The 21,380-nt window shown below is 34.2% G+C and overlaps 1 protein-coding gene across 1 annotated transcript in view; it reads right to left on the bottom strand.

Annotated features, from left to right (window-relative positions):
* Positions 1–1,292: 1,292 nt before the first annotated feature.
* LOC126722200 (probable LRR receptor-like serine/threonine-protein kinase At1g56140) overlaps positions 1,293–21,380 on the bottom strand; it is a 48,479-nt gene continuing 28,391 nt past the window's right edge. Inside the window, exons 8-24 of the mRNA XM_050425346.1 lie at positions 17,588–17,659; positions 17,314–17,385; positions 17,160–17,231; positions 16,971–17,042; positions 16,254–16,325; positions 16,096–16,161; positions 15,517–15,582; positions 15,354–15,398; positions 14,091–14,143; positions 11,836–11,953; positions 11,577–11,700; positions 10,584–10,785; positions 10,330–10,484; positions 8,176–8,386; positions 7,860–8,092; positions 7,592–7,723; positions 1,293–1,469 (exon numbers count right to left, since the gene is read on the bottom strand). Coding sequence (XP_050281303.1) covers positions 1,293–1,469; positions 7,592–7,723; positions 7,860–8,092; positions 8,176–8,386; positions 10,330–10,484; positions 10,584–10,785; positions 11,577–11,700; positions 11,836–11,953; positions 14,091–14,143; positions 15,354–15,398; positions 15,517–15,582; positions 16,096–16,161; positions 16,254–16,325; positions 16,971–17,042; positions 17,160–17,231; positions 17,314–17,385; positions 17,588–17,659 — 1,942 coding nt within the window. The remainder of the gene's footprint in view (positions 1,470–7,591; positions 7,724–7,859; positions 8,093–8,175; positions 8,387–10,329; positions 10,485–10,583; positions 10,786–11,576; positions 11,701–11,835; positions 11,954–14,090; positions 14,144–15,353; positions 15,399–15,516; positions 15,583–16,095; positions 16,162–16,253; positions 16,326–16,970; positions 17,043–17,159; positions 17,232–17,313; positions 17,386–17,587; positions 17,660–21,380) is intronic.

The raw sequence follows: 21,380 nt of genomic DNA, 5'->3' as shown, positions 1-21,380 counted from the left end.
TTGGAGATCTCGTTTTAAGAAAGGTAATGCACGCTGCTAAAGACCCTACCTAAGGGAAGCTCGGCCCTAACTGAGAGGGGCCTTACAAGATTACGTCATGGCAGAGGAAAGGCACCTACCACCTAGAGACACTAGATGGATGGAAGTTGCACCATCCATGGAACACCAAGCACCTACGTAAGTACTACCAGTAGAGTTGATAGCGTGGAAAGCAACACTCTTCATTTTCCACTTACTTTAGTTAATTTTAGCTACAGTCCTCAATTTTTTAGTTTACCTTTGTTAATTTTTGCTACAATACTTTTTAAGCCCAAAGGGCAGGTTTTTTTTTAGGGAACAATTTTTCTATGAATGCATGATTTATCATAATAAGAGGAGGTTATTCAGATATGACTAATGTGTTTTTCTACAAAATATTTTCAAGTCCACAAGTGGACAAGTTTATTATTAAGTCCATAAAGTGGACAGTTCATGAATCCATAAAGTGGATGAGTTTATTAGTAAGTCCATAAAGTGGACGAGTTCATTCCAAGAGGATGAATTATTGTCCATAAGATGGACGAGTTTATTAATAAGTCCATAAAGTGGACAAGTTTGCTAGTAAGCCCATAGAGTGGATAAGTTCATCCCATAAAGGATAAGTTATTAACATAAAATCAACAAGTATCCGAATTCATAGGTCCATAAAAGGACGAGTTCATCCCACAAGTGGATGGGTTCATGATTTGGCCCACAAATGGACTGATCCATGAAGTAGACGAGCTCATTCCGCAAGGATGACTTAATATAATCCATGATCAAAGAAGACAGATTCACAAAAAGAAGGGTTCATAACTTAGTCAATAAAGTTGACGAGTTCATCCTACAAAATTGACGAATTCATCCCGTAAAGTTGATGAGTCCAATAAAGTGGATGGATCTATGATCAAGCCCACAAAGTGGACGAGTCCATTATAAAGTTTAAAAAGTCCACAAGTGGACAAATTCATCACATGAAGAGATTATAATCCACAAAGGAACAAGCTTCTTAGCCCATAAAGTGGACGAGTCCATTATGAAGTTTATTAGCCCACAAATAGATGAAATTATTAAGTTATAAAAAAGACGGGTTCACAAGGGCAATAAGCAACACACATATTGAAAATGATGAATATTAAATACCATAAATAAAGTGAAGTTTTTACAAACAGAGCCCAAAAAAAAAAAAAGGGGCCTTAAACATTTTCCGAAAATTAAATTAAATTTACAATAAAGAGGAAAGAAAAAGGCCAAGTTCAGGAGGTCGGGGGGTCTTAAGGGATCTTGTCACCTTTAGGAGGAGGGTCTTGGACATCTTGAGTTGAAGGATCTTCAGCATTTGGAGGGTTGGCTAACAGGGTTAGAGGAATAACGGGCTGGTCCATAACGGGCTGGGCAAGAACGACACTATCATCCTTTGGATCCACCTCGGACTTGATGAAGTCGTCACTCTGTTCAAGGATAGACCATTAACATCCTATTGCTACCTAGAGTAGAAAACTTACTACCACGACCACATGACAGCTCCGAGTCCATGAACTACTTCTTTCTTTGATCTGCAGCAACCACAAGTTCTCCTACTTGTGAATTTAAAACTCAACTCAAAGGTTTCAGATCTTCTTTAAAGTTCTTTATACAGCAATTGAAGATATCATCAAGTTCTTGAAGCGAATCTTGATCTTGACAACTCTATGTGTGTGTATGAAGGTAAACATCTCTAGATCTCATAGAAGATTCAACACACAACTCTCCAAAGACTTCTAAAACGTAGCTAGGGTTTTTCCTTTTATACTTGGAGTGAAACACAAAACCCTACATGTTATATGGGCTTAGGTTGAATTGGAGTTTCTATAGAAAATTAAATCTACACGAGTTTTGATCGATCGTGTCTAATTTTCGATCGATTGAGCCTTGCAAAGTTTGTCCAATAAATCCTGCAATCACTCAATTCCAATTTTACAATATATCACACTTTGAGCAAGCCTAAACCTAGACTCTTTGTTTTGATTATGGTTTGCCAATATAATACATATTGAAATTCTAATACATTAGTTTCTAAAGTCTTAGAACCTAACAGTTTCATTAAAGATAACAATAAACAAATAAACCAATATTGTCTTAATTTTATTAATTTTATACCAAAAAAAAAGTTTAAAAAAATGGTTCAGGTCACGGGTTGGTCAGGTTGACCCACAAAAAACATGAGTCGGGTCACAAGTTAACTTGTTTTTGCTTCAGGTAAAAAAAATCAGGTCAGGTTGGGTCGGGTCAAAAAATTCTAACCTATTTTGCCATGTCTAATTATTGCATACGTTACAAATTTATCAATAGTCACGTAAATATTGTGCATTAGGATTCACTATAAAACATTAACACCATGTTACATATTACTTTGTTATAAATACTATTTATATCATAACTTATTTCATAACTTGTTGTAACAACAAACTGTGAATTGTAGAAGGTTGTTGTCACATGGACCTAACACTAATACCATATCTTTCTTTCTTTTCTTTTTCTTTTTTTTTTTTTTTATTATTTTTTATTTATCACTCACAACCTACCACTTTAACATGTTGGAGACAAAATGTTACTAGACTTATAGTATTTCAAATCAATGCATAATAAGAACACGGATCTCCCTCCATTTGTTGTGCTTAACCTTCAGTCAGTCATTCTTCTAATTTCGTCACTTGTTTCTCTATCACATTGGAAGTAAGCATGAGAGATCCATTGGATGCTTGGGAAGAATTTTGGGAAATTGATAGGGAATTGAATTTCTGTTTGAACCAGTTTGAAACTAATTGGATATTTTCTCGGCAAGACTCAAAAATTTGTTGGAATTTTTGTTCGAACCAATTTAAAACTCGTAAGAGATTTTCTCAGCAAGACTCAAAAGTTTGTGAGAATTTCTATTTAAACCAGTTTGAAATTGATTGGAAATTTTCTCGATAGGACTCGAAAATTTGTTTGTAGGAGGCATAAATGGGCTCTCGATAACTAGGCCATATCTTCAAACCAAAACTAATTATTTTCTTTTGATGCATATTGCATACGTTACAAATTTATCAATAATCACATAAATATTGTGCATTAGGATTCACTATAAAACATTAACACCTTGTTACATATTACTTTGTTACAAATACAGTTTATATCGTAAATTATTTCACAACTTGTTATGACAACAAATTGTGAATTGAAGAAGGTCACTTTCACATGGACCTAATACTAATACCATATCTTTTTTTCTCATCACTCACAACCTACCACTTCAACATGTTGTAGACAAAATGTTACTAGACTTATTGTATTCCAAATCAATGCATAATAAGAACACAACCTCCCTCCATTTGTTGTGCTTAACCTTCAGTCAAGCATTCTTCTGATTTCATTGCTTGTTTCACTGTCACATTGGGAGTAAGCATGAGAAATCCATTGGATGCTTGGGAAGAAGTTTGGGAAATTGATTGGGAATTGAATTTCTGTTCAAACCAGTTTGAAACTGATTGGATATTTTCTCGGCAAGGCTCAAAAATTTGTTGGAATTTTTGTTCGAACCAATTTAAAACTGGTTGAAGATTTTCTTGGCAGGACTTGAAAATTTGTGGGAATTTTTGTTTAAGCCAGTTTGAAATTGATTGAAAATTTTCTTGATAGGACTCGAAAACTTGTTTGTAGGAGCCATAAAGTAAATGTACAAGAGTGGATGCACATAATGCATAAATAACCCACCCCAAGATCGGGTTAAGGATGAAGAGGAGTAAGTCACAAGCCAGAACCCCCAAAATAAGAAGCTCTTGAAGAATAAGGGAGAATTTCTGTTGGAAGTGGCTAGTACCCACGCTGCCAATGCTGTAGTGAAAGTAACTACATCTATTATTAGGCCTAGCATGATTGCATTGTGTTCATGGAATAGAGCAGCAGCAGAGCCTTGATACATTAATCCGACGAGGATAAGTAGATTACTAAAGCTAAAGCCAACCACAGCAAGCCATGCGGTGATGGATTTCTTGCTTAATTCTAGATAAAGAACATAAAATGTCTCAGATTATATGCAACATATAGTTGAAGGGTGGAAATATTAGAAATTAAATGAATATCTTTTTTTTTAATTCTACAAAAAAATGAATATCTTTTACATTTCAATAAAAATAAAAACAAAAATTCGAATTGTGCATAAGAAAAATCTCTGCATTTCAATAAAAATAAAAATAAAAATTCAAAGACCCTTTAATAAAATATCAATATTCAAATTTAAAAAAAAAAAAAAAGAACAATAACATACATATTAAGCAAAAAATAAAAATAAAAATAAATATAAATTAAGAAATTTAAAGAACTTAATAATGCAAAATGTAGTCCAGCGAATTTTCGATAAATGGTATGAGAATCTTCCTTTTACATTAAACATGGTATGGACCCCTGTCCCTGTGATTTTGTTGTATAATACAACTCAGTCATTTAGCCAAAAAGAAGAAATAAAGAAAAAGAAAAAAAGAATAGTACTACAATAGATGTTTTTACAAACTAAAGTTAATGTCTATTTGACAAAAACTTTTTCCTTTGTACAACTTTTTAAACTCTTATTGTTTTTTTTTTTTTAGTAACCATTTTTAACTAATTTTTAAAATAAACAAATAACTTTTTAATCAAAAGTTACATTTAGACCCACTAAAATTTAAAATCGTTTTTCATATATTTTCGTATCTATCAAATATATATATATAGAAAAGCACTATTAAAGAAGATGTGCATGAAAATTAAACAAATATATATACTTCTCAAGAAATTATTGTGTACTCTCGGAGTACCATAAATGTGTATTCCCTTATCTCACATGAATGGTGGGATCCACTAATTAAATTCATGGTGGGACTTACCATTCATGTGAGAGGGAGGAGTATGCATTTATGATTTCCAGGAGTACCTAATAATTTTCCATACTTCTCTTGTGTACTAATTTGAAATTAAAAAAAAAAAAATTATAAGTTAGTAGGAGCAAATTCTGGGATAAAATCTAGTATTTTTCGGATTGAGGATATGAAAAGTTCAGAAAATTAATTACATCTCCATAAAAAAAGGAAAACAAAACCGTATCTAATACTCTGGCTTGACTCAAAAAGATTGCTCAATATCTAAAGGTGAGCTCTTTGTATCTTACCCTTATAAGATCCAAATATTTCCAATTTTACAATTCCAATCTTCAACTTTATTGGCAGCCAATGACAAAATTCCACAGAGAGACAAAATTAATGAGCATGGAGACAATAAAAGCAGGGGAGAATAGAATCAAAAAAACCAAAAAGATAATGATATGAAGGGAAATGTAAATAAGGGCAGTTTATTTAGGGATGACAATTTCTTCCCGATCCGCGGGTACCCGGTCCGGTCCGATCCTAATGGGCCGGATTTTACCCGGTCCGATAAGGAATAGGGTCGGATTTGGGTCTTAAAAAAAAACCCGAACCGGGTTCGGGTCGGGTCCGGGTTTTATGAAAATCCGGCCCTAACCCGACCCGACCCGGTTATATATATATATAAATACTAAAATACCCTCCTATATATATTTTTTTATAAACCCCAACATTTTCTTCTTCATTTCATTTCATTTCAGCTCACTTGCAGCCCGCCTCTCATCTGTAATACTCTCACTCACACAATCTCACTCTCTCACTCACAAATCACAATCTCACTCACTCACTCACAAATCTCAATCTCACCTTCGGCCAACTACCCAACCTCTCACCGCCGTCCCAACCTTTCGCCGCCGTCCCAAGCTTTCGCCGCCGTCCCAAGCTCTGTTAGTGTCACCGTTCACCGCCGATCTCAGTTCGTTCTGTTTGGGTTCATTATGGTTTGGGACCTTTGGGATCGTTAGGGAGTTTGGGTTCCTTTTTTTTTTTTTTTTTTGAGAATCAAGTTTGGGTTTGTGATTTCTGTGTTAGGATTTGTGTTTGTGTTTGTGATTTTGAAAGTAAAAATAAAAAATCTGAAATCTTTGTGATTGTTTTTGGGCTTTTAGTTGCTACTCTGTTTCGATTGAAGAATATGATCTGGGGTTTTTGTTTTTGGGTTTCTAATCTAGGTTAATGAACATGTTCTCGGCGTCTTGGGGGTTTTTTTTTTGGGTTTCTGATCAGACTGATGTAGATTGATGAACGTGATTTGGGGTTTTTTTTTGGGGATTTCTGATCTTGGACGGGGCCCACGAGACCCGCGGGGCCCGACGAGGTGGGTCTGGGGCACAGGAAAAAAACCCGTTTATTAAACGGGGCGGGTTCGGGTTTTTGGGACAGACTCGCGGGTCGGGTTCGGGCATTAAGAAACCCGGCCCGAACCCGACCCGTTGCCATCCCTAGGTATTGAGCTATGAAGTACGGGTGCGTTTCAGGACTCGGGTGCGGGTGTGGGACTTGGGAATTTTTGAAAATGGTGGGTGCGGGTGCGGCGGGACTCGGCAATTAAAAAATTATTAAAAATATTTTTATTTATATATTTTATATATTGCTAAGCATGCTTTTTTATATAATAATAATAATAGAAAACTCATATAATAATAATAATAATAATAATATACAAAATAAAGCCTCTCTGACCAAAGGCTTAGTGGCTCACGTACCAAAGGCTTAGTGGTTCAATGGCCCAATGTAAAAAGAAAAAGAAAAAGATAGAGATGTGGCTCACGTGAGAGGCACAAAAACCAAAATAAAGCCTCTTTGACCAAACGCATTTAACAATCCTTTTCAAAAAAAAAAAAAAAAACAAACAAAACAAAACTTATTAAAAAAAAAAAAAAAAAAAAAACAGAACGACAACTTGGGCTCGCGAAAAAAAAGCGAGAAGAAGACAAAGAAGCAAAGAAGAAGAGGAAAGGGGTTAAGGCCGTTGAAGATGGCGATAGCGGTGTATCAAATCCACTAGTATTTTCAGTTTTAAGTTTTTTTTTTTTTTTTCCTTAGCAGCTGATTTCCTTATTCCAACTGAAACACACTGATATTCGGTCGATACGATTCGATTCGGCCCAAATGGGCGCGAATCGGCCCGATTCAACGAGAATTGGTGCGCATCGGAGCTGAATTGGTGCGAGTCAGCGTGAATCCGGAAATGGAATAAAAAAAATGGACGCAATTCGACGGGTAGGGAGCGGCATCCCTCGCGCGTCGTTGCGTCGGAAGTTGATGCGGCAGCCATTTTGCCGCGTCCGTGCATCCTAGGTATTGAGACATGTTGCAAAGTGGACTCATTTTCAAATATTCTAAATAAGAAAATAAAATTATTCTGCTTCGTTTGGAAATCCAAACTTTCCTCTTAATGTGATCCAAGTTTTATCTATTTATTTATTTTTGATAAGTTATGATCCAAGTTCTAATGGTACTTCAACTTTTGGCAGAAAAAAAAAAAATAATATATATATATATATATATATATATAGAGAGAGAGAGAGAGAGAGAGAGAGAGAGAGAGAGAGAGAGAGAGAGTTATGGATGGATCATGGTTGTCATGCAAATACATATCCAGATGAAGATAAATACTACAAAAACTTTTTGAGGGACAAAATTATTATTCATACCCATTCAAGAAGATGCTTCTTTTCTTCTTCCAAGCTTGAGTCAGAATTTGGCCTCCCACTAACAATCTCTAGAGCCACAATACCAAAGGCAAACACATCAGCCTTCTCTGTAAGGTACCCACGCATGGCATACTCCGGTGCAAGATACCCACTATATCAGTAATAATCACATGAACAAATAGTACTAACATAAATATATTAGTAACATGAAATATATGATTATGTAATTCAAAAAGACAAGGTGACAGCTATGCCTCTAAAATCTTACATGGTCCCTGCCACGCGGGTGCTTATGTGGCTTTTTTTTATCATCATAAAGTTTGGCCAAGCCAAAGTCTGATATTTTGGGGATAAGATCAGAATCAAGCAGAATATTACTGGCCTTCACATCTCTGTGCACTATTCGAAGTCGTGACTCCTGATGAAGATAAGCTAAACCTCTTGCTACACCCAAGCATATATCAAAGCGTGTTGACCAATCAAGATTCAAAGTTCTGTTTCCTGTCTCATGCAAGTATGTAAATTTTAATTTAGATAGTATGCACACCCACAGATAGAGCAACAGAAAAGATGTGTTCACATACCAAATAATGCTAGATCAAGACTTTTATTCTCTAGATACTCATACACAAGGAATTTTTTATCTCCCTCAATGCAACATCCATACAACTTCACAAGGTTGCGGTGCTGCACTTCAGATATAGTAGCAATCTCATTTATGAATTGGTTCTCTCCTTGGTGTGATGTTACGGACAGTTGCTTCTCGGCAATTCCTCTCCCGTCTTTAAGTGTTCCCTATTACAAAGTACCAAACAAAATGTTTCTTAAAAATAATTATTGATCTACATATGGATTTAATCCATCAAAGCAAATAGAAAAAGGAGAGTTTGGCAAACTGGGATGGATGGCTTAATAGATGTAATTTACGCTTATCTGATTGATGGCTCAAGTAATGCAATGTAAAACAAAAACCACACAATAACAATTTATATATAAAATATATATGGAAAAACTCAAAACACGGTAGCTGCTGAATGGGTTATCTTCACCATAAAATTAAAAATGATGTGCAGTTTAATCATTTTCAATTTCATGCCTCATACTATTCATAGGAAAAGAATCAGCAGGGATGACAAGATTGCCCAATACAAATGTTCTACAACACACTAGATTGCTTTAATTTGGCCCAAAACTTGGAATTTTAAAATCTAATATTTACTTTCTAGAGTGTTTATCCCTCCAATGATACAAGCAATACATCTAGCAAGCTGTAAACTACCGAAAAGATCATCCTATGGATTCCATTTCTTAGATCACGTAACCAACCATACAAATGTACGTCTAGAAAAGAAAAATGAAATTGCTATTTGATGCTCCTAACAAATAATTAGTAAAAAAACGAAAATCTTGTTTGCTAATGACTTCAAATTTTTTTTTTTGGCTAAATTATATTTTAAACCATATACTTTGGGTTGATTGCAATTAGACCTTAAATTTTGAAAAGTTTCAATTAAAACCTTAATAGTTTGGATTGATTCCTATAACAGAGTTATAGGAAATATGAACAGAAGGGGTTAATTGAAACTTTTGAGAAACCACACAGATTTAAATATAACTTTTTGAAGTTTAGGGTTTATTTGAAATTAATCATAAACTATAAGGTTTTAAATGTATTTTTCCCCCTTTTATCAATTCATCAGCCTCTATAAATAGTTTGCTGTAAATGAGTGATTTTCAAAAACAGATTCACTTCTTGTAATTGAGATCCTCATTTCAACATAAGATGCTTTCTTTTATAAGTATACCAAGTATAAAGAACAAGTTACACTGAAGATTTAAGAATCCTACAAATCCACAGTAGTCGTAAAAGAAGGCACAAAAACCATAATTTTGAATGAGTAATCGGGCCAAAAAGAAGAAAAAAAGTGTTAAATATATTATGTTATGTCAACTTAGACAAGTTTAAATTTGGGAAAATGGCCTGAATCAGAAAACAACTAGAAAAATAGGTTGTTCATTTGATTAAGAATATATTTTGAATAACTTGCAACTCTTACTAAAGTTGAAAGAAAACAATAACAGAAGATCCATGTGCATTAGAACTACTACAAAAATAGAAATGGTTTCAGGCTATGGGGTCATGAATCTTCATTTATTTTTGGATCAACATACTTGTACAATATTGCAATTGCCAACTTCTTGCCAGTCACAAGAACAAGATATCATGTTAAAATCTTCTGTAGCAGTCCTTAGTTCAGTATAATTGAAAGTGAATGTTTTAGCATCTATTTCATGGAGCTCTGCAATTTCAACATAAACACAGGCTATAACACTAAATTGAGTAACTATCCTTTTCCTAAGCATCAACCATCAATGTGTTTTAGAACAGAAAGTTGTTGGACTGATGCTGGAGATTTGGTTGCAAGCTTAATTGTGGAAATTTGCTTATAACCTGGGGCTTCATTGGCCACATAACTTATGTTTCTCCCTGGTCATTTATGTCTGTGTGTGCATGTGTATTATTCCAAGACACGTATAGAAGAGATTTTGGTAAAAATGCCAATGTATACATGAAATGATACACTGCTCAACCTAATATGCAGTATGTAGAGGCCACCTCACTAATAGTGACTAATATAGCAACAAACAAAGGAAGGAGCTCCATTTTGCTAACAAGTAGAGAAAATTGAATCAAGTTTGACAACTATCATTTATGTGCAACATGATTTTTGGCTTACCTTCATCATCATTGGTTGAAGGTTTTCTTCTTCAAACAATACAAAAACCACGAAAACAGATATAAAGCTCAAAACCCCAACAACGAGACCCACAATCAAACCAGTCCTATTCTTGTTGCTGCTTGGAGGTCTGTTACTAACAGTGGGTGTAAATTCTATACCAAAATAAGATAGTCAATAACAGGGTTACTAATATGTGAGGAAACTAGTACCTAATCTTCTGATTTGAAACTACAGTTTTTGCACTTTATTACCTGGGCTAGCACTGATGGCTGAAATAGAAGGTCCGTAAGTGCCTTGATTAGGTATACAGCAAGTCCCTTTTCCAGCCCAAAAGAGATGGATTTCAAGGTAGTTTTCTGATACCTGAACCTTATTATACTGCATCTGAACTGCTCGGTAAGAGGCACTACTGGCATTCTTTCGTATATCAAAATCCTTTACTACAAGATTGCCCTGGAGTAAAAATATTCAAAGGTTCACAAAAAAACAAGAATGAGGATAAGAGGAAGGAGGTAATTTATGGGAAAATTGGAGAGGGACTACATCAGAGGTTTCATTCAAAATCCTTATCATGATTATAGAGATATTTTGGATATCAAAGCTATATTCGGTTTTGGAATTAATTGCAAAAGTAGTGAAGAAATTACATAGGTAGCGGTTTTACCATAGTCAACTGCAATTATGAAAAAATAAGAGCTAATTAGATGGTTAAAGAAAATTTGCGGTGGGTCCAAAATAGATAACCTCTAGTGGTCAATTTAGAATTACTTTGATAATTTCAATCATAGGGAAATGATTAGTGCACACAAAATTATGTGTAAACTTTTTTAAAACTAAAATTGTGAAGTCACGATTTCAGTTTTAAAAAACTTTACACACAACTTTGCCTGTAGTAGGACCACCGGACCTCCTGGCCTAAGTGGTACCCGGATCACTTGGTGACCGTCAGCTTAGGGGTTCTAGCCCCTACATAAACAATTACACATCAAAAAAAAAAAAAACCTTTGTCTGTAATAGGTAGATATGCAGTTCGTAATAGACATTTCCCTTCAATCATATATATGCATCATATTCAAGTTAATTTATGCATTGATGAATAAGACAGTCAATATATTTGCTGCATACACTTTTTTTTTTTTTCCATGTGATTGTATACTAGGGTGAAAAAACTTTTTAGGCAAAGCAAACTTCATTTTAAAATAAAACATTGTAATTCTAAAACAATTTGATATTATGATGCAGACCTGGATATAAATATCAAATACACGTCTCCCAAGACTTCGCCAAGTGTTAGTGTTATCAAAAGCTATTTCTGCAAATTGGAGGCTCACAGTGTAGTTTCCATTCTCAAGCCCTAAGCCATAGTATCTTAATGATGAAGCAGAGAGTCAAGCTGTTTGGAATAGCTTTGAGTCTAAAGTACTCGTAAACTGAGATGACGAAGAACTTATATACTGAGGATTATTGGTCCCTCTAAAATATCCAACATTGCTAACTGCCCACCTGTGTGTGTTAATCACATAATATGTAGCTAGACCAAGTGTCTCATTATCCCTCTCATACACAATCCCTTTAGAAGAGGTAATCTGAGGACCACCACACTTAATTGCAAAGTCATAATCTGAAATCCAACATAAAAGAAGCAGTCATTGATGTGTAATCTCAGAAAAGATCATGGAAAAATTCTAGCTACTTGATCCAATCCACAACCAGCTTAAGAATAACACACACACACACCAAAAAAATGCAATATCCATATCTAGATATTTATGACCTAATATCTTTTCTGTGTGTGTGTGTATATATATATATATATATATGAAGAATAACACACACCCATCCTCTCGTATCTCTAAAACTCCAGAAATCCAAGAAACCCTAAAAGAAATAAAGTGATTTTGTAGAGCTACTTGTGTTCAATCTTAGAGAGAGAAAACCTACACACATAGAGTGAAACCGTAGCATTTCTCTTCTCTTTCCCTCTTACCATGCCAATACCTTGAGAGGATTTTTATCATCACCATCTACACCTTATCTAAGTGTTAGAGAGAAGATTGGTATTGGGAATTTTTAGAAAGCCTAAGTTTAAATCCAAGTTCCACTTGTTGAATAGTGGTTGGTTGCTCAACTAGCAAGACCCCATAGAAGAAAGGACTTGATAAAGTCGGATGCAAGCAAGAGCTTGGAGGGTCTATAGTCAATCTTGTATTGCATCTATTCTCTACAAGTTGAATGTGCGACTAAGTGCTAATGACAAAAGATTGACATAATCAGACCCAAGCTTTAAATACTCTTCTAAAGATCACCAGTAAAGGGTTCTTGGTAGATGTTGACCTTGCAATTTTTTTCTGAAGTACATTACGCTGCCATTATCAATTACTGAATACCAAATTGGCACTGGAATATAGTTATGATCCATTTCCAATTTAGCCCTTTAAAAAGATAGATCCAATTTTCCTGTCTACTAAAAATTTGGAATGCATCCTGGTTGTACTGCATCCATATCAATATTTTGTAAACATTTGAAGTTTGATCAATCTGAATTCTTCTTAGAAACACCAATCCTAGAGTATAATCTTCTTATTGTGAGGCCTCTGTACCTGCTAATGCTTTTCAATCTTACAATTATGTTAATTGTACTTACATAATCCAGTGTGAAAGTTCAAAAACGTGTACAAAAACACTTTTGAACGTTTAGACCCCCAAAAACCAACTTAACCAACCCAAGCAATATGTCAAACAACTAGTGTGCGGAAACTTAACATATGCTATAATAAGGAATTGATTAAACAACTATCTAAGCCACAACAAAATAAACCACAGCAGATAATGTAAAGGCAGAGATAGAGAGGAAGGAAGATGCAAACACAGAGATAACACCAGATATGTTATCGAAGAGGAAACCGAAGACCTCGGCGAAAAACCTCTCCGCCGCCCTCCAAGCGGTAATCAATCCACTAGAAAATACAGTTGGGATACAAGGACAGCAATAGACCCTCCAAGCCTAATCTACCCAATGCACCTAAGCCCTCCAAGCTTCTTGCTCCAACGAGGTTGCGCCGAACCTTTTTCTTTTCTAGCTTTCCGGATTCCGCTACTACACCGTAGCATCAACCAATGAAGATTGGCTCCTTCCTAACTGCTTCCCAGAACTCCAAACGTCTGTCTCACAGAGATGATAATGGTGAGAACCAGGTTTGGTATAATGCCTCTCAAGGATTTGACAATGGAGAGGAAGAGAGTGAGGGATTTTGATGAGACTCTAAGGTAGAGATTGTGGGTGAAACAATCTGGTTTTTCTTTAGGGTTTCTCTCTCAAAATTCTCTCTGGAAGCTCTCTTTCAATCGTGGGTTAAAAGGGTATTTATACTGGAGTGAAGAGGAATGCGAAACGTCAGGTTTTTCCAAAACAGGGGTGGCTCGCGGCTTGACCTCGCGGCTTGACTAAGTCGCGAGTTAACCGTATGGCCAGTTGTCCTGTTTTGTCCTGTAGTGCTCCAGCTAGCATGACTGTTCATCTTCCAGCATGCTTGGCACGTGTGCATCTTCTGGCGGGTTGAAGCCGCGAGTCCACCAGCGAGTCCCAGCCGCGACACTCTGTTTTCTTGCACACTCTTGAGCAATCTTCACACTATCTCACTCACTACCCTTACAACAATCCCACCTAAATACAGGGTTACTAAATGCTGAATTACAAGCAAATTTGGCACGGAATAAAGCCAATTAGATGGTTGAATAAATTCAACCTTACACAGTGCCTCTATTGCAAGGAAAATCCCGTTGAAGACAGTTCAATCCTGAAGGCAAAACACTAAAAGTAGAACAGAAATACACTTAGACAAGGAATATAGTGATTATTGGTGCACATGAAACACTAGTTATTAAGCATATATATATATATATATATATATATCTAATTGATACAAATATTCTTATTAGGATTAAGTTGTCACTCATGTAATGAGAACTGATCTCTTGGTGATATGCAAATAAAACAATTGAGACTAAAACAGGAAATAGAGAAGTGGGATAACCCCTTAATAAAGTATTTATAAAGACTAGAAGCTAGGTTAGCCCTATATGGGCTTAAAACATAACTGGGCCTCTTGGACCATTACATAAACATAAACCCAATACCTTTAACAACACACAATGGAAATAAATTGGGGGTTATCTCTTGAAGGATTGTTTGGGTGTTATAACTACTGAGAGTTGAGGTATTCATAAGGAAGATCTTGTTGTTGTATTGATTTCTCTAGGACCCATGTTTCTTGGTGCTTGCTTGGACTATTTCTAGTTGTTTCTATTACTTGGGCTATTATCATATAATTTAATTCACACATAGAAACAGGAATATATTCCCAACACATTTTTTCTCATTGTTCTATATGAGGAAAACACTGTAAGATGATATAACCAGGCTTGACCCAGTCTACTTAATAAAATTAATTCTTCAATTTGCATATCTTGGTAACTGATGACTCCCAGGTTGTTGGAGCTGGAAACTATAGTAGTCATGCTCTGGATCTCCATGTGTGAAGCTTAGAGAATATTTTCTACTTCTCACTTTTTCTATTCAATTTCCATCAATTTTTAAAACAGTAGCCCTACCTATCCCAAAACCCAACAACAAATCCCAAATTAATTAATTTGGTATCAAAGGATTTGTCCTGCATCAGACGTCCATTGGTCCACTTCTTTTAATGGACATGTTTAAGTAATTTACATGCTGGACAGTAGCTACTTGATTTTCTATCTATAATTTACTGCTAATAAAACATTATAATTCTCAGGAGTAGTGAGTTAATGATAATTCATACTCCGCATAAAACAAAAGTTCCAAAATATTTGAGAGGACAAGTTACCATGTTAAAAGCAATATGGCTATCAGCTTCTAATAGCTTCACCACCATAATTGACGAGACTAATAACATTTTAAACTAGATTAGAACCAACAATTTTTTTCATTATGGTAAAACTTCAAGCGTTAAAATAACAAAATATAGCATGGAGAAATTTACCTGTTGTTTGAACTTTCTATAGTGAAATTGTTGGCAACTAAATTACTGCACATTATATAGCATAAGATCAGAATGTCAGTTTTTATTCCAGAGTAGCAGGTTATAGAATATCAAAAAAAGTAAATATAATATAAAATTTTTTCAAATACAATAGTATACATACACTTGTAACTTTTGTTTGCTGACCCAAGAAGGAAAGCTTCCCTCTAAATTATTGTAAGACAAATCACTGCACACATAACATAACAAGGATGTTAGATACATAATCACTTCAACTGGTGAACAATCCCCTCCCCCCAAATAAAAGAAAAAGAAAAAAAGAAAGAAAATACTTCATCATTTTAGAGTAATCACTAAAATATTACATGAGATCAAATCTTTGTTTAATCTAAGTGTGTTATAACCTTCCAATGTAAAAGCATCTTCTCCATAAGATTGTTATAGCTCACTTTATATAAATGTTCACTTAGCTCATACAAGATTTTGGGATGTGAAACTCAAGGTTTTCTACCAAAAAACCACCCTAAAATAGCTTAGTGTTAATAAGAGATAGGAGTCATACTACCCCCTTGACATTAGATTGAATATAACTTCTTGTATATATACATAAGAGATTAATAAAAACCTTATACATGCAATCAACAAATAAGGGACTTTTTCAATTAAAAAACTAATTGTTAGACACCTTCATTTTAAATGTTTCATAATGTGCTTTTATTAAAATAATGTTTTATGTACTTACATGTTGAGAAGAGATGTGGTTTTTCGTGCAGGTAGAGTGCCATTTAACTTATTATTTCCAAGAAACCTGATAATGAAAGCAATAGTATATGGTTCAATACAATAAAGAACAATATTGGGATGAATAAAATGCAATTAAGAAAATGAGGTATATTTTACAAGTAAGAGAGCGAACTCAAATTGAAAAGTGCATCTGGAATCTGTCCTGTTATATTGTTGAAGCTCAAATCCCTAAAAATAGTAAAACAATATTAGTATTATTATTATTATTGATAATAAAGTTATAATAAAGTTATGAGCAAGACTTAGTACAATACTTAAGTGTTGTTCCTTAGGTTCTTCTCTTAAGATTTTGCCATATAGTTTTTTTTTTCATGAATGGAAGTGTATTTTTTAAGTTAAGTTGCCACATAGCAGAATCTTAAGAGGGAAACCTAAAGAACAACACATAAGGTATTATACATAATTTTTGTCTAAAGTTATTATCACATGGTTGTGTGATACATAAAGCTAGCTATCTACAGGAAGTAATTAACAATTAAAATCCTTATGCAACTAGAGTTAGTAAAATATAAGCTAGATTCACCATCTCAACAAGAAAAAAAAAAACGGAGAAAAGATAAGAGAAGCTTAAAAGAAACAGGATGAGTTTGAAATAATATGAAGTGGCCCTTTATTCAATTACAAATAGGGTGAGTTCATTTTGCAAGCCATGATGAGTATTTATAATTTAAGTTTTAGTACAAGACCCATATAAATTTCTTTCTTCATGTAGGAGTTGTCCAACCTAATAAATAGCATATATGTTCTGGGTTCCATGAACAATAATCAAATTTAACCTAACACATTTCCAAGTCCAATATTGGTATAACTTACAGCTGTGTCAACTGTTGGTATTCTCCTATATTGGATGGAATTGAATTAGAAATTTTTTTATTCCTTAGTACTCTGCAACACATGTAACTAAACTGTTATACCATACTCTGGTAGAACAATAAAGAAGGAAAGAAAATAGGTATGTTCATCATTAAGAATTTGAAACATAGTTGCTTTGGTGTTTCTTACAAGGTACTTAGAAATTTCATATTCTTTATAAATGCTAGTGAAGAGTTCCCATTAGACAAATCACTTATTCTCCTACAATAATATCACACATGAAATTGTTAGCTTTACAGATCTGCAAAATACAAATAAATAATTAAGAGATGTAGACACTCACAACTCTGTTAGAGAAGTCAAATTGGAAAACGTTGAGGGTATTGGACCTTCAAAAGAGTTTCCTACAAGCTTCCTACAAAAGTATTTTGAAGTAGTTAATCATAAATTGTGCCCAATTGCATCTTTTAGGTAGAATGTACAAGTAAACACTAAAATTCTAAATCATAACTCTTACAATGAACAATATTTCACTTTGACTTTGCTATGAAACTTGAGCTTTATCAAGTATGATTTAGAGAGAAACAAATAGGATAGGGCTAGCAATATTATCTTACAAGGTAATAAGTTTTGACCAATTCCCTATGAAGTCAGGTATCCTGCCTGTGAGTTCAGTGTCTGATGCCCACCTGAGACCACATGAAGTATTTCCTCAATCTTATCACAATTTTTTTTTTTTTTAAATTATCATTATGTATATTTTAGAAAGTTTGCAATTGAGAAAAGTTGTGAGGTAGTTCATACACTGTCTGGAGGTTTCTTAAATTAGCAATGTTGAAGGAATCTCACCACTAATTCCAGAACTATCTATGTAGCTGTCAAGGTAGAAATTTACATGAATCAATTGATATTTAATTTCCTATCATCAGCTTACATAAAATTTAGTAGTAATGGTTAATGAATTTAATGACCAAAAGACAGGGCTCAAGCCATCATTAGATTCTAAATCAAGTTTCAAACTTGTTATAAGAACAATTTCAAAATTTCAAATGGTAAGTATCTACAAATTAAATATCACATTCAATTTGATTGCTGGTGATAAATCTCTGCAATAGCTGTATCATTTCCACCAATTCATTAATGCTAATACTAATGTACTCTACCATATAAGATATATTTTAAAAATTATGATTCACATTTTTTTTTTAAAATGTCTTGGGATAGCATATACAGTCTTGCATATGCAAAACCTTGCAATTGGCATATAATAATTGTTGTGACAAAGTTCTTATGAGCTTAAGCCACATTCATGATATTACTAGAACCATTCCAAAGTCTGCCTCACCCAGCTATGAAATATAATCAAATAGATTTTCTGAACTAAAACTGAAAATGGAAAGTTATATTGTACTAAAACTTATAGCTGTTCTAATTTCACTAAATTCCCAAGCTCAGACGGGAGAGAACCAGTGAAGTTATTTCCCAGAAAAGACCTATAAAATTAACAAGTAAAAAAAAAAAAAAAGAATTATAAACCAAGGATTTGATTCTCTTAGTGCAGATCATCATGATCAAGTATGTGAAAGGCATAATTCCAGCCCAAAAAAAAGTTTAAGCGAAATGCAGAAAGTAACAGAATTGATGTACTGTAGACTTGCATCTGGGAGACTAGTGAATTCATATTATTGTGAAACCCTTCTTCAAATATTTTAATGGGAAGTTATATATGCATCCTATGCACATTGAATCATCCGTGTTAAAAAAAAAAAAAAAAATACACACACAACCACCACCACCAAGATGCCACATGACTTACAAATTTTGAATGAGGGTAACTTACAATGATAATAAATTTGTAAGATTTCCAAGTTCCTTTGGAATTGTCCCTGATAGTGCATTGGCAGCAAAACTCCTAATGTATTAAACATTAGGGAAAAAAAGAGAGAGAATGGTTAACTAATAGCAGATGTAATATGTCCTATCCTATGAGTTTAAAATCAAAATTCAGATAGGCTTACAAGTATTGCATGCGAGTTAGATTGGCAATGGATGCAGACAGGTTACCTGTCAAGTAATTTTGGGCCAAATTCCTAAAAGAAATTTGGAAACTTAGCACATTTAACAAAAAATAATGAAAATGAACCATCCTGTAAAACTAGTGCACCACATCATCTAATGTAGATTTCAATTGGTTGACATAATGCACTACAGTTTCAAGGTCTAAGTTCAATTCTAACTTACATGAAAAATAATTAATCAATATTCATGCAATATACAAGAAAGCAAACATATAGAAAGAAGAAATCTTACAGATTGGAGAGGAAAGTTAAAGTCCATAGTTCATCTGGGATTACACCAACAACATTCAAGGCATAAACCCTCCTGTATAGAAAAAAAATATCAAACATGAAAATAAAGATTCATATACTGATGATGCGCAAGATATTTTGCAGTGTAGAATCTGTACTTTTACATAAGACTGATAGATGCCTGTGACTTAAATTGGCACATGAGAATACATTCTATCAAAATTTTAAAATGAAAATTTACTTTGTTTTCTTATGCTCAATTTGATGGTCTATTGTGAGTATGATATTACATGCTCAAAACATTTTAATTAAAGAAGAGCACATAGGAGCACCATAAGGGCAACCCTATGCCCCATGGTAGCTTTGTTCTTTTTCTAGGACCACAATCTTTACCACACTATTTTTTGCAACTATCTTATATGACAGACTGTGAACAGCTAGACCCATCACTTTTTTTCCACCACTCACAATTTGTCATGTCAGAGTTGTAGTAAAGTTGTAGTACAAAAGGTTGTGATCCTAGATTTTCTTGGCAACATAAAAATGAATCATTTGAGTGATTGACTGTTTGGAGAAAGTGATTTGGCCAAAATACACTGATGATCCCTAAAGTTTAGGGAGTGCTTAAAAGAATGAACATTACATAACGGGACAATGATGTGGCTTTTTTAAAGTGATGTGGCGATGTTTTTGTCATCTTTTGGAGGTAATGTAACAAAAATAGTGCTGGAATGCTTGAACAAAGGTACACCTCTGAATCAAATCAAACACACCCATTTAGTCCTTATCCCCAAAACAAAAGCTCCCAAAAATAGGACCGAATATCACCGGATCAGCTTATGCAATGTTTTGTAGAAGTTTTTGTCAAAGACAATGGCCAGTGTTAGATGTTAGATTGTAATTCATCAATGTAGACTTACTGTAAATGTTTAATGTAATGATAGTAGTGTAAAGTTTGTACATAAAGATAAACTACATGTCGTTTTATGTATTAGTTAGTTAGGTTACATATAGTTTTACTGTATAGAAGAGTTAGTTAGGAGTAGTTGATAGATGGCACTTGTTCATTGGTTAGTTTGTTAGTTGGTTATAGCTTTCCCCTCCAATCTGTTTCCTATATAAGAAACGAAGTTTGTTTATTTTGATCAATGAGAATTCAATGCATACTCAAATATCTCTCTCTTCTTCATCTCTGATCTAATCATTCCATTGATGAAGCTTGTTACATGTGTGAATTCTAACATGGTATCAGAGCAAAACTAAATTTCAGAGTCTTCAATTTCGATATTCTCTAAAATTCTTAGTTCAGTTCCTCTTGTTTTCTTTTCCATTTCTAGTGCTCTTCTTCCAATCAAGTTGCTCATCTTTTACTTGATTCGTGCACTAGAATCTTTGCTCTAGATCTTGATTTCTTTGCGGTGATTGGCAAATTGGATTCTTGATTTAGGGTTTATCTTGTTGATTGTGATATTTGCAATTGGATTGTTTTGATAATTGCAATTGGATTTTTGTTCATTCAAATCCCTTGATCAACAAAGTTTGTGACTTGATTCTTTGTGTCTGAGGATCTTGATTTGTTGATTGCCCAATTCTAGTTCAAAAGTGACAGTTCTTGGAGGTTTGTGTGATTCTAGATTGTAATCTTTGATGTTCTTGATTGTACATCTGAGTTTGAGGATATGACAAATAGTACTTCAAGTACTTCTGTTCCAACTATTCAGCCTTGGGAGAATTCTTCTAGTCCTTACTACTTGTCCAGAAGTGATTATCCTGGGGTTTCCCTTGTTATTCAACATTTAATTGAAGAAAATTACAGCACTTGGAGTAGAGCTGTTTTTATTGCCTTGGATGCAAAAACCAAGTTGGGTTTTATTGATGGCTCCATACCAAAGCCTCATTCTGTTGACCACCCTTGTTACACAGCCTAGTGTAAATGCAATAGTACTGTTTTGGCCTGGTTGTTCAACTTAATTTCTAAAGATTTACAGCCTAGTGTGGTGTATTTCAAGACAACAAGAGATGTATGGCTTGATCTGCAACATAGGTTTTCTCAAGGTAATGGTCCTCGGATTTTTGAGTTGAGAGTTTTCTTTGAGTCAAG

Source organism: Quercus robur, chromosome 4 (genome assembly GCF_932294415.1).
Source record: "Quercus robur chromosome 4, dhQueRobu3.1, whole genome shotgun sequence".
Taxonomy (NCBI): domain Eukaryota; kingdom Viridiplantae; phylum Streptophyta; class Magnoliopsida; order Fagales; family Fagaceae; genus Quercus; species Quercus robur.
The sequence above is the reverse complement of the archived record's forward strand: the minus strand, read 5'-3'. Positions and strand labels throughout refer to the sequence as shown.